This window comes from Mixophyes fleayi, chromosome 3, assembly GCF_038048845.1.
Source record: "Mixophyes fleayi isolate aMixFle1 chromosome 3, aMixFle1.hap1, whole genome shotgun sequence".
In the NCBI taxonomy this organism is placed as follows: domain Eukaryota; kingdom Metazoa; phylum Chordata; class Amphibia; order Anura; family Limnodynastidae; genus Mixophyes; species Mixophyes fleayi.
The window spans coordinates 348,789,220-348,807,756 of record NC_134404.1 but is presented as its reverse complement, the minus strand read 5'-3'; the positions used below and the strand labels follow the sequence as shown (position 1 = coordinate 348,807,756).

At 39.4% G+C, this 18,537-nt stretch overlaps 1 protein-coding gene across 3 annotated transcripts in view; it reads right to left on the bottom strand.

Moving 5' to 3' along the window:
* The window catches only part of LOC142145061 (phosphofurin acidic cluster sorting protein 2-like), a 158,341-nt gene that overhangs the window by 107,636 nt on the left and 32,168 nt on the right, over window positions 1–18,537 (bottom strand). For 2 of the 3 annotated variants that reach the window (XM_075204540.1, XM_075204539.1), the window contains exon 3: window positions 17,234–17,321. The exons of the other annotated variant lie outside the window; for it this stretch is intronic. In XM_075204540.1, coding sequence (XP_075060641.1) covers window positions 17,234–17,321 — 88 coding nt within the window. The remainder of the gene's footprint in view (window positions 1–17,233; window positions 17,322–18,537) is intronic. 3 annotated transcript variants of the gene reach the window in all.

Genomic DNA, 18,537 nt, shown 5'->3' with positions numbered 1-18,537 from the left:
GCCTGGGTGTCACCCTTGACTCCTCTCTCTTTTGCCCCCCATGTCCAATCCCTTGCCCAAGCCTGTCGCTTCCAACTGCGCGACATCCAACCCTTCCTCTCACAAGACGCCACCAAACCCATCATCCACTCTCTCATCACCTCCCGCCTCGACTACTGCAACCTTCTCCTCAATGGCCTCCCCCTCTCTCATCTCGCCCCCTCCGCTTTGTACTCAATGCAGCTGCTAGACTCATCTTTCTCTCACGCCGCTCCTCCTCTGCCTCCCCTCTCTGCCTCGCCTTACACTGGCTCCCCATCCCCTACAGAATCCTCTTCAAACTCCTTACCACCACTTACAAAGCTCTCTCCCAGTCTACTGCTCCCTATGGGCCTAAGTCATTAAGGAGAGCAAAGTATAAAAAAGGAGTAAATGTTCTCGGGGACAAACCATGTTACAATGCAAGGGGTGCAAATTAGTTTATTATTTTGCCCATAAGTTAAATACTGGCTGTTTTTTCATGTACCACACACTTGATAGCTTTATTTTTACAATCATATTTAAAGTTGATCTAGGACAATTTACCTCTCCCTCCAATGTAACATGGTTTTGTCCAGGTGCAGAGTTACTCCTTTTATATGCTCTGCTCTCCTTAATGACGCAGGCCCTATATCTCTAACCTCCTCACCATTTACACTCCTGCCCGATCCCTGCGCTCTGCTAATGACCGTCGCCTCTCTTCCACTCTAATTACCACTTCCCACTCCAGAATCCAAGACTTCTCCCAAGCTGCCCGCCTGCACTGGAATAACCTCCCTCGCTCCATCTGTCTCGCTCCCAATCTGTGCTCCTTCAAACGAGCACTTAAAACTCACCTGTTCCTCAAAGCCTACCAATCATCCACTTATTAACCCCTCATCTACTCTGCTCGCTCTTCCCTCTCTCCCCTAGCCCCTTTTTCTCTCCCCTGGCACCACCGCTCCCTCTCGTGTCTGATTTGTCCACCCTCCCTTAGGATGTAAGCTCGTATGAGCAGGGCCCCTCTTCCCTCCTGTCTCTATACCTGTTCTTCTGCTCCGTCCTTACGCCATATGTCTGTCCCAGAGTTTCTCAAGCATTGGTACTTTGTGTTTATTGTTCTGTACTATTTAACCCTGTATGGTCTACTGTTTGTACTATGTACGGCGCTGCGGAAACCTTGTGGCGCCCAACAAATAAATGATAATAATAATAAGACTTTGCCCCTTCAACAATTGCTAAACGACGCGACCTTAGAGAAGTGACACGTATCTCCAGAGAAAATGGCTACAAATACCGTTGGGGATTTCCTGTCCGCTTGATAATTGAAGTGGAAAACCGTCAAGAGTTGATTCGCACACCAAATGAGGGGAAAGATTTGATTCATCAGCTTAACCTTTCTCGCCCTGATCGGATTGTTGAAGGGGATTTACAGAGCTCAACAGTACAACAACCTCCGTGATCTGCATCCCTGACTCTCTTATTAGGGAGGATCTAATTGTTTATCTTTCCCATTGTTTACACAATGACATGCGTTTTTTACAAGACTTTTTCTCTTTATTTTTTGTTGATTCCTTTTACTGCACTATCATAGGTGCAGCCATTGCCGGTTGTTTGTATTACTGATATCTAACTACTTTGGGTTTTTTTTTACAGATGGGCGGGGGACTCTTTTTGCCCCCTTAGCCGTGCACCCACTTACATTGGGAATTATACATCTCTTTTCTTTTTAGAATCGTAAAATTTAAGTGCACTCCCACACTCTGTGCCTTGACATAATTCATTGTATAGGTGTACCTCGACTAATTTTTGGTTACTTTGTTTTTTAGGCACTTTTTATGTAGGCTACCCCTCTGCCTGTGAGGCTCGAGCCTATGACCTTACTCTTCCTTTCTTCATACCCTATCGCTTATCCTAATCTTAATCGTCTCCTCCCCTCACTTTCCTGTTCCCTCCTTCCCACCCCCCCTTACTTTCACTACACTACAGCTCAATAACTTATATTATTGCATTTGGTGTCCTTCCTCCTCCCTTCCTGTGGCTTCTCCTCCTCCGCGGGGTCCCATTTCCTCTCTTTGAATTTATCCTGATCCTTCGCGTACCAACTATTTCTCTCACAATTCTCTCTTACAATGTCAAAGGGTTGAATACACCACAAAAACGCTCCATGCTGTTTCATACAATACTTAAAGGTGATATAATTTTCTTGCAGGAGACCCATTTCAAGGCTGGCGGCCATCCCTCCCTGTCCTCGAGAAAATACTGCACGGTGTACTACTCCTCTCATCCCACAAAGAAAAACGGGGTGGCTATTCTACTACGTAACTCTGTCCCCTTCGTCATGTCGGAAGTCAAGGACGATCCCGAGGGCCGGTTTCTCATCTCAACGGGAAAGATTGGGTATCTTGAAATAACCCTCGCCAACATCTACGTGCCTAACACAGGTCAGACAACTTTTTCTCACATTTTTAACACTGTTATGTCCCCCTCCCTGGACAGATCAGCTTCTAGACACTCCTCTCCACTATCCTCACATACAAAAAACCTGCAAAAACAAGTGACTGAGGCCGGTCTCTCTGACATCTGGCGAGTGCTTTACCCCACATCCAGGAGCTACACGTTTTACTCATTTCCCCACCAATCCTACTCTCGGATAGACATGTTTATGGGATGTACAAATATTTTCCAACACATAAAGAAGGCTGACATAATTTATAACACTTGGTCTGATTACTCCATGCTATCACTCTCGGTCGACCTTTTTCTGAACCCCCGGGGCAGAATATCCTGGAAGTTAAACGAGACTCTACTCAAAATCCCCACTTTTAAAGAGTACATAGCTGAAGCTATAACTAAATACTTTGATATTAACTCAAATCCAGAGGTTCCACAATCTGGGAGGCCCACAAGGCAGTAATTCGGGGGGATATTATCCAATTTGCTTCCCGTAGGAAAAAGGAGCGTAATGAGACACTTAACACCCTATCTTCCCAACTTAAAAATTTATAAACATTACATAAGCAGTCTAATTCCCGTTTATTAATGCAAAGTATACAAAAGATTAGAGGGGAAATCCAATCGATTCACGCAGAAAGGACCGAACGCCAACTTCGGTGGCTTAATCAAACCTTCTTTGAGAAGGGAGACAAGGCCGATACACTTATGGCCAATAGACTAAGAGCTAAACGGGCCTTCCAAACAATCACTTCAATTAGAAACAAAAAAATGAACATGTCCTACTTCCCCAGGTTCATTAACGACACCTTTTATAGTTACTATGAGAACCTATATAACCTCCATAAATGTCAGAGTGCCTCGGAAGCCTCCTCTCAGGCCATTAAGTCATATTTAGATAAGTGCTCACTGCCCACACTGTCCCCTCATCAGGTTTCAACACTGAATCGAGATACTTCTTCGTCAGTATTAACATTCGCTTTGAAATCACAGAAAAATTCTAACGCCCCTGGTCCTGACGGCTTTATGATGTAATACTACAAAACATTTTCTAAAGAGCTTGTGACTCATTTGACCCATTTGTTGAACAACATATTACAGTAAGGTAAATTCCATGACGAATCCACTCGTTCCACTATAGTGGTTATCCCTAAACCAAATAAAGACCCAACATGTTGTTCTAGTTATCGCCCTATTTCATTAATTAATGCTGATGTAAAACTCTTCGCCAAAGTTTTGGCAAACCGTTTAAATACCTACATGTCAACCCTGGGTTTTCCTGACCAGGTAGGCTTTGTCCCCTCTAGGCAGGCTCTGGATAACAATAGACGTAGTATAGATATCATCGCCCATGTTAATCAGAATAAGATTCCATCAGTTGTGCTGGCTTTAGATGCCGAAAAAGCCTTCGACAGGCTCTCATGGCCTTTTATGTTCTGTAGCCTCAGTCACTACGGCCTGAACGGGGCGTTTTTATCGGCCATTCAGGCCTTATATCACCGTCCCTCTTCGTCAGTTCTGACGAATAGCTTGCTGTCCCCTGTTTCTTCCCTAGGTAATGGCACGAGACAGGGGTGCCCCCTGTCACCTTTGCTGTACGCCTTGTGTATTGAACCATTGGCTGCTGCTATCAGGCAAAATCCAGATATTGCTGGGATCCGAATTGGACCTAATCACTTTAAAATATCACTATTCGCTGATCATGTCTTGTTAACGCTTTCCAACCCCTTAATCTCGCTTCCAAACTTGCTTGAGGAGCTTAAAGAAGATGTTTCCTTGTCGGACTATAGAATAAATAATTGTAAAATGGAGGCTCTATCGCTTCAAGTCTCTAGTGCTGTTAAATGCATATTAGAATCTTCGTCTAGTTTTCAATGGCGCCCCAAAGCGTTGCATTATTTAGGGGTTCAGATCACAAAATATTGTAGGCTTGCAAGCAGGGTTCTCTTACCTCTCTGTCTGTATGTTTTACACAATATTGTCTTATTAATGTTTGTTCTCACAGAATCTCTGGCACTAGAATAGTTAAAATATTGCTTTAAGAAGTCAGATGCAGCAATTCAATGGAGACTGTGCTAGATCTCGTTTTTACACAATATAGACAGAAAAAAAGTAAGAATGCGCAAATTGACTTCTAATTAAGCATACAATTAAAATTTTATTGCGTTATGTCACTAAAACATAATACTCTCACATATGTATATATATAAAAATACAAATACAAAGCTCCTGATATGACCCTTCATCAATTGTTTGAAATACATAGACAATGTCCAATGAGTACTCTTTGGACATATATACATATGTGAGAGTATTATGTTTTAGCGACATATCGCAATAAAATTTTAATTGTATGCTTAATTAGAAGTCAATTTGCGCATTCTTCCTTTATTAATGTTTGTTCCCAATTGTAAAGCGCTACGGAATTTTTGGGCGCTATATAAATAAATGTTGATGATGTTGATGAAAGAGTATAAACAGCTGTTTCATGCTAACTATACCCCCTTCTTGATTCCATTAAAAGAGACCTTTTAAAATGGGATTTGCTTTTTATTTCCTGGTTTGGTAGGATCAGTGTCATAAAGATGAACGTTTTATCCCAAGTTTTATACCTGTTCCAGACACTCCCAATACCAGTCCCAGGTACGTTTTTAGCGAACCTACAACTAATTTGCGGTAGATTCATGTGGCAGGGGAAATAAATCGAGGCTCAAACGAGTTTGTTTAGCCAAGTCTACCCAATGGGGAGGATATGGGCTTCCGCTCTTTGATCGATACTAAACACAGTGATAAGCTTGTGCAACATGTCTGTGCTGCGACACATTTGCAAATGGCTAAAGAATGGAAATCCCCCCGCCCTCCAGGGCATAATTTTTCGGGTCTGGTACATGGCCTCAATGGATATTACCAGTATATTACCAGTTACCAATCCCACACTTCCACAAGGTGTGGGATCCCTGGTACTTTTCCCATCAGTCTCCAATGCCTGCTACACAGTAACCTGCATCATCTGTATATATCTTGTGTGTTCTTACATTTTCTTTTTCCCTGGTATTAATGTACTCAAAAGGTCCCGCAGGGTTGGATACAAGTCATCCTAAAGTACAATTATGAGCTCTGTGTGTTCCTGGGGGGTTGATGTGCCAGTCGCGTCCGCTCCTGGGGCCATATCGAGCCCCTTGTTGTATCCTTTCCCCTATATTTTTTCCTCCTCCCCCCGCCCTCTCCACCCTTCCCTATTCTCTTCTCTCCTTCTCCCCCCGCCCTCTCCACCCTTCCCTATTCTCTTCTCTCCTTCTCCCCCCGCCCTCTCCACCCTTCCCTATTCTCTTCTCTCCTTCTCCCCCCGCCCTCTCCACCCTTCCCTATTCTCTTCTCTCCTCCTCCCCCCGCCCTCTCCACCCTTCCCTATTCTCTTCTCTCCTCCTCCCCCCGCCCTCTCCACCCTTCCCTATTCTCTTCTCTCCTTCTCCCCCCGCCCTCTCCACCCTTCCCTATTCTCTTCTCTCCTCCTCCCCCCGCCCTCTCCACCCTTCCCTATTCTCTTCTCTCCTTCTCCCCCCGCCCTCTCCACCCTTCCCTATTCTCTTATTCTCTTCTCTCCTTCTCCCCCCGCCCTCTCCACCCTTCCCTATTCTCTTCTCTCCTTCTCCCCCCGCCCTCTCCACCCTTCCCTATTCTCTTCTCTCCTTCACAGGATTAAAAAAAAAAAAAAAACAACATGGAAACTCCCAACAACAGGGATCTTTAATGCATAGAATTGAATCACTTTAGATAATTCCTCATGATCTCTACAGGGCCACTGAGGTTGATCCTATTTTTGAAAATATTAAAAGGAATATATATTATTTGCTGTACTAAATTTATTTATTTTCTCTCTCTTTCTTTTTCTTTTCCTGTTGATTTGTTTCAATTAAAATGATTCAATAGTCCCTCCATGTACAGTTTGGAAAACATGTTGTTGATGAAAATAAAAAGAGTTTGAAAAAAAACAAAACTTCTTGAAGTCAAAAGGCCCTGCTCTTGCTCCTTGACCTCTCTGCCGCTTTTAACACAGCTGACCATCCACTCTTCCTTGGCACCCTTCACAGCAATGTTGTTTCCTGATTTACCTCCTACCTCTCTGATCGTTCTTTCAGTGTCTCCTCCTCTGGTACCTGCTCCCTCTATACGTTGGGTTTCCCCAAGGCTCTGTTCTTGGCCTATTCATTTTCTTTCTCTACACCTTCTCTCTCTTGATCAACTCATCCACTCATTTGACCTCCAATAGCACCTTTAAGGTAATGACACTCTAATCTACATTTTCTCCCCGATCTCTCTCACTAGCTCCTGTTCCATGTGTCCGACTGCCATCTCCACCTGGATTGCTGAACGCTACCTCAAGCTCAACCTATCCAAAAGTGAGTTTATCATCTTTCCAACACCTAGTGTCACACCACCTCCTCTGATCTCCCTTAAGCTTGATGGTATCACCTCTCCCCTGTTTCCACACACGCTGCCTTGGGGACATCATTGACTCTGCACTCAATTTCCCTCCCCACATGCAGTCCCTTACCCATTCCTGTCGCCTCCATCTTTGCAACATTACCAATATTCACCCTTTCCTCTCCCTGGATGCCATCAAGACCATCATCCATGGTCTTTCATCTCCCTCCTTGATTATTGCAAGCATCGCCTCTCTGGCTCGCTTAACAAATGTGAATACTCTATACCTACATAATTCTACCTACCCTACACTAATACTATCTATCAACAGACTTACCTAATCTACTCTAATACTCCATATCTACACAATACTAACTAATCTACACTAATACTCAGATTATGTAGTGTATTACCTAATCTACACTAATTCTTCATATCTGCATAATACTACCTATTTTACACGAATACTCCATATTTAAACAAATACTCCATGCTTACAAAATACTACCAAATCTACACAATACTTTATCATTTACACTAATACTCCATATCTACACAATACTATCTAATAAACATTAATACTTCATGTCTACAGTGCAAAAAACTACCTAATATACAGTCATGGCCAAAAGTTTTGAGACTGACACAAATATTATTTCTTTTTTTACAAAGTCTGCTGCCTCAGTTTTTATGATGGCAATTTGCATGTTCTCCAGAATGTCATGAAGAGTGATCAGATGAATTGCAATTACTTTCAAAGTCCCTCTTTTCCATGACAATGAACATTATCCCAAAAACATTTCCACTGCAATTCAGCCCTGTCACAAAAGGACCAACTGACATCAGGTCAATGATTCTCTCGTTAATACAGATCAGAGTGTTGACGAGGACAAGGCTGGAGATCACTCTGTCATACTGATTGAGTTAGAATAACAGACTGTAAGCTTTAAAAGGAGGATGGTGCTTGAAATTATTGTTCTGTTAACCATGGTTATCTGCAAGAAAACACGTGCAGTCATCATTGCTTTGCACAAAAAGGGCTTCACATGTTTGCTCAGGAATGGCAGCAAGGAGGTGTGAGTGCATCTGCATGCACAGTGAGGCGAAAACTTTTGGAGGATGGCCTGTTGTCAAGAAGGCCAGCAAATAAGCCATTTCTCTCCAGGTACAAACCTCAGGGACAGACTGATATTCTCCAAAAGGTACAGGGGATTGGACTGCTGAGGACTGGGGTAAAGTCATTTTATCTGATGAATCCCCTTTCAGATTGTTTGGGGCATCTGGAAAAATGCTTGTCCTGAGAAGGAAAGGTGTTCGCTACCGTCAGTCCTGTGTCATTACAACAGTAACGCATCCTGAGACCATTCATGTGTGATGTTGCTTCTCAGCCAAGGGAGTGGGCTCACTCACAATTTTGCCTAAGAACACAGCCATGAATAAAGAATGGAACCAAAACATCCTCCAAGAGCAACTTTCCCCAACCATCCAAGCACAGTTTAGTGATAAACAATGCCTTACCAGCATGATGGAGCACCTTGCCATAAGGCAAAAGTGATAACTAAGTTGCTCAGGGATCAAAACATTGAAATTTTGGGTCCATGGCCAGGAAACTCCCCAGACCTTAATCCCATTGAGAACATGTGGCCAATCCTCAAGAGGCGGGTGGACAAACAAAAACCCACAAATTCTGACAACTCCAAGAATTGTTTAGGCAAGAATAGGCGGGAAGTATGAAACCCTTCAGGCGCTGTTATAATCTCTTTACAGATTCATAGAAGAATTAGTAGAAAAATTATATTTATATTGTTTATGATGGTGCTCTCGGGGTCATTGATTCTTTACGGTAATTTTCTCATATATCATATAAATGAAAAATAGAAATCACAATAGTACAGTATTGTTTAAACATATATACATATATAGCAAAGTCCCACATATAGTTCTTTTTTGCTTGGAAGCCCAGACCTTCTTCTTAGCTTATCGCCCCCTAGTGTTGGGCTACTAACTAGAAATCTATGGGAAATAGGCACATCAATAGTGGTTTCTTTTTTCTTTTCTCCTTTTCTTTATTTTCTTCCTCCATACATCATGAGGAGCTCACCATCATACCATAAAAGGAGATACTAAATAAAGTGCATCTAGTGTGATACCGCTTGGATTAATATAAATATTTTTTATTCACACAAGTATGATACACTCACATTTAAAAAAATTGTAAAATAACAATAAAATCCAAAAGGAAAATATTCGTGCACTCCTACCGGATGAGTGAGAATATTCAGGCAGTTGATAATTTTTCCACAAAGAACCCGGGATATCCAGTTGTAGAAAAGCCAGAGAAGTCCCCGTTCAGCGGAAGAGATGCAGACTATATTCAGCAATAAAATACTAATCAGCTTGCATGCTCCAACATGTTTGGACAATCACTGTCTTTATCAAGGTGCATGTCAGTGGATTATCCCTGGTATGCTTTTATATCAGGCATATCCAATCACAGCACTCCTATATTTGCCCATTGTAATTTACATATACTTATCTACATATAAAATATATATATCACAAAATTAACATATTTTGAGCCAAACATATAAATCCCCACAGAATCTGATTCAATTCTATGTCGCTACGTGTGGTAGAGGTTTCTGGGAACGCAGATCTACTTCCGAATATTCCATTACAACTCTCCAGTGGAACGCATAATCAGCGCAATATTACTCCTGGTTTCTGGAGAGTGCGACGTCACATCCAGTTTTGCGATCCAGACCTCGATGTGAGTTCCGTGATATAAACTGCTATAATTGGCTCCTTCACCTTTGTACATAATGAATATTATAAAACTCAATCTGCATAAGAGTTAAAATGTATCGATAATCATCATCACCATTTATTTATATAGCGCCACTGATTCCGCAGCGCTGTACAGAGAACTCATTCACATCTGTCCCTGCCCCATTGGAGCTCACAGTCTAAATTCCCTAAAATAGACACATACAGACAGAGAGGGAGACAGACAGACAGGTAGAGACTAGGGTCAATTTTTGATAGTAGCCAATTAACCTACTAGTATGTTTTTTTTGGATAATATCGATAATATAGTAATACCTAAATTACAAATCTTATGGGTAAATTATACAGCACATAGGTGCATAATAAAGGGTACAGAGTTCCACCCACACAGGGATTACAATACATCAATGGACAATTAGTTACCAGTTCAATCAAATTCCAATAAGTTTCAAACTCTTTCCTTCTTTAACGCTTTCATTCCTGATTTTCAATTGTGGGAGCACTTCAAAAAAAACAATAAAAAAGAACAAATAAGAAAACCAAGCAGCATTGACAAAATACATATTTTTATCAAAGACACCAGTTTTTTATACTCATGTTAAAAACAGGCCCGAGGTCGAACAGTTATGTACATCTTTGAACTGTGTAGACATCGAATGGGATACTAATCCTTTTTTAATATTTCTTAGATGTTCACTAATATGTGTCTTAAGTAGTCTAGATGTTCTTTCCACATATATAAGACCGCATTTGCATCCCCATAAATACACCACATTCTTTGAATTACAGACAGTGCTTGTTTCCCCATAGAACGCTGGGAACGGCGTTCTGGGACCTTTTTTTTGGCTTGCGGCGGTTTCTCCGCCGGCTTTTAACAAAAAAATATTTAAAAAAATAAACAAATACTATTAGTAGGGCCCAGGGCACAGCATAAAAACTCAAAGGGGACCAAAAAATTAGTAGGGACACTGGCACAGGATGAAACCTGAAGGGGGACATAAAAATGATTAGTGTGTATGTGGGGCACACTTTGTATTTAATACATGTGTGGAACAGGTTCTATATATAAAGGGCTAAAGTGAAATCAATGGCTGTCAGGTTTTTATTGTGTAAAATTGTTTGTATCATATTGTTCTGGTATCTGCTTGGTCTATATATATATGCTATATGACCATCATATAATTCTTAGCCATATACCCTGATATATGATCAAAACATGACTGTGCCAGCTATAATAGTATATGCCCTAAGATTTATTTATTATTTTCTGATGTTTGGCTGGCTCACATCATCTAATAGTCAGCTGGTTTGTATCTAGTCTAAGGTCCCCAAGCCAAACCATCCGCTATCAAGCAGAGAGAGGTGCAAAGCAAGATCTTAATTTCCTTACTGAGCACTATGTAATGTGCCACATTATTTAGTGATACAAACTTGTAACAGCCACACTGTATGTATGCCACTGCTCAGCTTGTGGCGCTGCTAATCTTGTCATTGGTCGTGTGCTTACTGCGGGCGGCGAACGTTATGTTTCTTTACACTACTGACGTGTGTGGGGGTGTGTACAGTTAATGAGTACTTATAAAAGGTAAATCATTTTTTTATTAGTAAAAAACGTTGGTGATTTGAATTTTTTTTATTTATTTTTAGTGTACACGTGGGACCCCAAATTGAAAAAAATTACTAATTACTTCTCAAACACCGATCCTGATCATAAAAAGGCCCGAATATTACCAGACACAACCACAGAACATGCGCAAATAACGACACATGTTGATATTTGTGAATCTGATCTTGAGAAGCTAAACCAAAGCACAAATGACTGGACGGACTGCTGGACCTATGGTCAAAACAAAGATTTTTGCTTGAAAAATTAATGGCTCTGTTTTGCCAAAATGAAACTTGGCTGTACGCCTTGTAGAAAAGTTGGAACTCTTGGAGTTGAAACACAAATGGGAATGAAGCTTTCCACAGAATGGTCCAACAATGAGATAACCTATTGTGGCAAAGATAGGAAGCAACAGTTGAGTTCACTTAGAAATTATTTTTTTGATCACAGAGAATCTGCTGCACATAAAGCGGCATTAAAAATACTTGACAAAAGTGAAAAAATGACTATTGAGAATGTTTTTTTAACATCATTATCTCAGCAAAAAATAATAACGGCAAAATCTTTAGAACTGCATATAAAGTAGCAAAGGAAAATCAATCATTCCATAATTTTGCATATGAAATTGTTCTGCAACAACTGAACGGAGTTGAAATGGGTCGTATTCTACATTCTACAAATACGTGTATTAACATTGTTAATCATACAAGTGAAGAAATGAGGAAAACTGTGGCTAAAGAAATTGTTCAATCCAATAATAAAGTTTTATTGATAATTGATGAATTAACCACAATAAGCAAAAAAACCTACCCTCATAGTATATGTTCGATGCTGTATCAAACGTGTTGGAATGAATTCTCCGATAAATTTGCTTTTGGACTTGGTAGAACTTGAAAAAGTAACAGCAGAAGGAGTATTTGATTCCTTACTCAAATGTCGTCACTCTTACGGGATGACAGAAGATTATTTAAAAAAATATTTGGTTTCCCTGGTGTGCGACAGCGCTGCTGTGATGTTGGGGTGTAAAAGTGGAGTGAAAAAATTGCTGTCAGAACGTTTTCCTTCTATTATAGTTTGGCATTGTAGTAATCACAGACTAGAGTTATCAGTAGGTGACGCTACCAAGGAAACTTCAGGAATAAATAGATTCAATCATTTATTGATAAACTTTATGTCATATTCCATGCCTTGCCAAAGAAAAGTAGAGAGATGCATTTATGTGCAGAATTACTGGGGGCTGAGCTGCTGAAAATCGGAAGAATTTTAAGTACTCGATGGGTGTCATCTAGTTTGTGTATAGTTTTGGCTGTGTGGAATATTTTTGAATCCCCTGTATATCATTTTGAAGAAGCAAGGCATGATCCTACAAGAGATAAAAATGATAAATGCACTTATGATTGCTTGAAAAGAAAAATCACATCTACAGAATTTTTATTGGACCTAGGATTGATGTGTGACGCTCTCCAAGAATTATCAGAATTAAGTCTGGAGCTACAGGGCCGCAACATTGACCTATACAAGGCAAATAATAAAATAAAAATACTGGCACAAGTTTTTGAAGAAAGAATTTTGGGCTCTATTATAAATGCGCTGTTAATGCTGTACGTGATCTTCACTTTTGTGGAGTTTTACTTCACGAAAAAGATTCAAGAAAGGATCCTCCCATTGACCCAAATACATTTTATACAAAATTGAAAGACTCAATTGAAAAAAGATTGCTTGATAGCAAAGACGCTGAGTTGCCGTATTGGTCTCGAGTACTTGATCAAAAATATTGGCCTGAAGATGTTAATACTCAACTGACATTTGGAGAAGTAGAAATTAGAAACCTGTCAATCAGACTGCAACTAAATGAAAGAGAAATGATTGGTGGATTCCGTGAATACATTCTCGAAAAGACATATCCAGAAAAACTGTTGCATTTGATACGGACTCTGAATACCATTCCCATTTCTTCAAGTAAATGTGAACGGGGGTTTTCAGCAGATGAATCTAATTGCCACCCCAACAAGAGCTTCATTGAAGACTAAGACAATTTCAGCACTTTTATTCATCAAACCTGTCGGACCACCTCTGAAACTTTTCAATCCTCCAAAGTACGTTGATCTTTGGTTACTCAGAGGACGACATTCAGCCATAGATACTAACAGCAAGGAAAGGAGTCAAGAGGATTTGTCGGACGAAAATTGGACAAAACTTTGGAATTTACTATGAACATTTGCCTGAAATACAATACATTTAAGGTATGTTTAGACATGAATTTATCATTTTTTTTTTCATAAAATATTAACAAGATGTGAGTTCCACCACCTTTTTTTTTTTTTACAAAAAAAGCACCGATTACAGGTAAGGAAATGATTTATAGAATATTCTTGTTCTTTTATTACAAATTTCTTGATTTTACCATTTTTACTTTTCACTGTTCTACATCCCTGACATATTCTACACCTATAAAAGCCTTTACTCCTAATGTGACCATTTGTTTTATCTTCTTCATTGCTACCTCTCACTAATTTGTCTTTAATATTCAATGCTCTCTTATAGATAAAAGTCGTTTGAGTGAGAATGTCGTCTTTATGTAAAATGTGTCAGTGTTTATGTACCAGACTTTCTATACTTTTACGATAACTACTCTATCTGGTAATAAAAGACATTTCATAATTCTTTTGATTATTTTGTCATTTTTGTTCTGAATTTTTCTAAGTGTAACTCCTCATACCCCTTATCCTTAAATGCTTTTTTCATATTTTCCATTTGATTATCCAAAATATTTTGAATCAGTACAATTACGTCTAAGTCTCAAAACTGGCTATATGGAATGCCATTAAGTCATGTTTTGTGATGTTCCCTGTTCTTAATTATATATGAGTTGCTATCAGTGGATTTCTTATATCCCTTGGTTTGTACAACCCCATTATCCACATAAATTTGTAAATCAAGGAAGTTAACGGTAGTTTTACTTATATCAAATGACAGGAGGACATTCCAATCGTTGTTATTCAGATAGGAGCAGAATTATTTTTTTTAGAGAATCCTCATTACCACGCCAGATGAAAATGAAAATATTCTATGTATCTAAACCAGGACACCAGGCCCGCCCCAAGCTCCCCAGCCTGACCCATATGGGTGAATTCCCAGTGGGCCATAAATAGGTTGGCATAGCTTGGAACGAACCTGGTGCCCATGGCTGTGCCCACTTTCTGAAGGTAGTAATGCTACTGAAAGTAAAAATAGTTGTTGTAGAGGATTAATTGAATTCTTTCAACAATGAACTGTTTCAAATTTAAATCATAATCCGATGAATTCAGAAAGAAATCCACAGATTGAAGACCTCTTTGATGTGAGATGATAGTGTAAAGGGAAGTGACATCTGCCGTAATAAGCAAATAGTCCTCCTCCCATATCATACCGTCCAATTTATATAGAATATCACCCGTATCCTTAAGATATGATGGTGTGGTTTTCACTAGAGGCTGAAGGTGATAATGTATAAAAGCCGATAAATTGGAGGATATGCCGTTGACAAATGATATAATCGGATGTCCCGGGGGGGTTTATTAAGCTTATATGTATCTTTGGTAGAATATATAAGTAAGGGGTAGTTGGTGCTGGAATTTTCATTTATTCTAACACCTTTGCAAAATTTGTTCTAAAAGAACAAGAATATTCTATAAATAATTTCCTTACCTGTAATTCAAAGAATGTGGTGTATTTATGGGGATGCAAATGCGGTCTTATATATGTAGAAAGAACATCTAGACTACTTAAGACACATATTAGTGAACATCTAAGAAATATTAAAAAAGGATTAGTATCCCATTCGATGTCTTCACAGTTCAAAGATGTACATAACTGTTCGACCTCGGACCTAATATATTTTATGGCCATAGACTCAGTACAAAATATTTGGAAAATTAGGGATGTAGATAATAGACTTGCAAGAACAGAGATGACATGGATTTACAGATTAAACAGCGTCATCCTGATGGGATTAAATAAGGATTTTGAACTGAAATGTTTTTAACATGAGTATAAAAAACTGGTGTCTTTGATAAAAATATGTATTTTGTCAATGCTGCTTGGTTTTCTTATTTGTTCTTTTTTATTGTTCTTTTTGAAGTGCTCCCACAATTGAAAATCAGGAATGAAAGCGTTAAAGAAGGAAAGAGTTTGAAACTTATTGGAATTTGATTGAACTGGTAACTAATTGTCCACTGATGTATTGTAATCCCTGTGTGGGTGGAACTCTGTACCCTTTATTATGCACCTATGTGCTGTATAATTTACCCATAAGATTTGTAATTTAGGTATTACTATATTATCGATACATTTTAACTCTTATGCACATTGAGTTTTATAATATTCATTATGTACAAAGGTGAAGGAGCCAATTCTAGCAGTTTAAATCACGGAACTCGCATTGAGGTCTGGATCGCAAAACTGGATGTGACGTCGCACTCTCCAGAAACCGGGAGTAATATTGCGCTGATTATGCGTTCCACTGGAGAGTTGTAATGGAATATTTGGAAGTAGATCTGCGTTCCCAGAAACCTCTACCACACGTAGCGACATAGAATTGAATCAGATTCTGTGGGGATTTATATGTTTGGCTCAAAATATGTTAATTTTGTGATATATATATTTTATATGTAGATAAGTATATGTAAATTACAATGGGCAAATATAGGAGTGCTGTGATTGGATATGCCTGATATAAAAGCATACCAGGGATAATCCGCTGACATGCACCTTGATAAAGACAGTGATTGTCCAAACATGTTGGAGCATGCAAGCTGATTAGTATTTTATTGCTGAATATAGTCTGCATCTCTTCCGCTGAACGGGGACTTCTCTGGCTTTTCTACAACTGGATATCCCGGGTTCTTTGTGGAAAAATTATCAACTGCCTGAATATTCTCACTCATCCGGTAGGAGTGCACGAATATTTTCCTTTTGGATTTTATTGTTATTTTACAATTTTTTTAAATGTGAGTGTATCATACTTGTGTGAATAAAAAATATTTATATTAATCCAAGCGGTATCACACTAGATGCACTTTATTTAGTATCTCCTTTTATGGTATGATGGTGAGCTCCTCATGATGTATGGAGGAAGAAAATAAAGAAAAGGAGAAAAGAAAAAAGAAACCACTATTGATGTGCCTATTTCCCATAGATTTCTAGTTAGTAGCCCAACACTAGGGGGCGATAAGCTAAGAAGAAGGTCTGGGCTTCCAAGCAAAAAAGAACTATATGTGGGACTTTGCTATATATGTATATATGTTTAAACAATACTGTACTATTGTGATTTCTATTTTTCATTTATATGATATATGAGAAAAGTACTGTAAAGAATCAATGACCCCGAGAGCACCATCATAAACAATATAAATATAATTTTTCTACTAATTCTTCTATGAATCTGTAAAGAGATTATAACAGCGTCTGAAGGGTTTCATACTGTTATTAATTGTTGCCATTTATGTTTTGGGATTAGTGTATATGCCAATTGCAATCTATCAGGCAGCAGTTATAAGTGGAGCGCTGTTGGATTTTATTATATTCAAAGAATAATGTGCGGCCATCTGTCAGAATGTGGCCCAGAAGTTGATTGACAGCTGCCAGGGCAAATTGCAGAAGTTTCAAAAAGAAGGGTCAACACTGCAAATATTGACTCTTTGCATAAACTTGCAATTGTCAATAAAAGCCTTTGACACTTATGAAATGCTTGTAATACTACTTCCGTATACCATAGCAACATCTGGTAAAAAGGTCTAAGAACACTGAAGCAGCAAACTCTGTGAAAACCAATACTTGTGTCATTCTCAAAACTTTTGGTCATGACTGTACTATAATACCCCATGTCTACACAATACTACCTAATCTACACTAATACTCAATATATACACAGTACTACACAATCTATATTAATACTACAAGTCTATACAATACTAGTACACTTACCTGCAGCTTCACCGCAATAACCACAGAGGTCAGGTCTCTGTCCAATTCTCTCAGCACCAGAAGCCGCTTGAGGGTGAGACTGCAGAGTCTGAGGAGATAACACCTTAATGGACCATTGTAATAGACTGCAGTATACAGAGATAGAACAGCCATGACATGCTACTATAAGAAGACTTACTGCAGCAAGCAATGTAAATAATAGCAAACAGAGTAACAGGACATTACAACATGGACAGAAGTAACCGGACACTACAGAGAGGACATTATACTATGGAGGAAGGAAAGTAACAGGACACTACAGAGAGGACATTATACTATGGAGGAAGGAGAGTAACAGGACACTTCAGAGAGGACATTATACTATGGAGGAAGGAGAGTAACAGGACACTACAGAGAGGACATTATAATATGGAGGAAGGAGAGTAACAGGATACTACAGAGAGGACATTATACTATGGAGGAAGGAGAGTAACAGGATACTACAGAGAGGACATTATACTATGGAGGAAGGAGAGTAACAGGATACTACAGAGAGGACATTATACTATGGAGGAAGGAGAGTAACAGGACACTACAGAGAGGACATTATACTATGGAAGAAGGAGAGTAACAGGACACTACAGAGAGGACATTATACTATGGAGGAAGGAGAGTAACAGGATACTACAGAGAGGACATTATACTATGGAGGAAGGAGAGTAACAGGATACTACAGAGAGGACATTATACTATGGAGGAAGGAGAGTAACAGGATACTACAGAGAGGACATTATACTATGGAGGAAGGAGAGTAACAGGATACTACAGAGAGGACATTATACTATGGAGGAAGGAGAGTAACAGGATACTACAGAGAGGATATTATACGATGGAGGAAGGAGAGTAACAGGACACTACAGAGAGGACATTATACTATGGAGGAAGGAGAGTAACAGGACACTACACAGAGGATATTATACTATGGAGGAAGGAGAGTAACAGGATACTACAGAGAGGACATTATACTATGGAGGAAGGAGAGTAACAGGATACTACAGAGAGGACATTATACTATGGAGGAAGGAGAGTAACAGGATACTACAGAGAGGACATTATACTATGGAGGAAGGAGAGTAACAGGATACTACAGAGAGGACATTATACTATGGAGGAAGGAGAGTAACAGGACACTACAGAGAGGACATTATACTATGGAGGAAGGAGAGTAACAGGATACTACAGAGAGGACATTATACTATGGAGGAAGGAGAGTAACAGGACACTACACAGAGGATATTATACTATGGAGGAAGGAGAGTAACAGG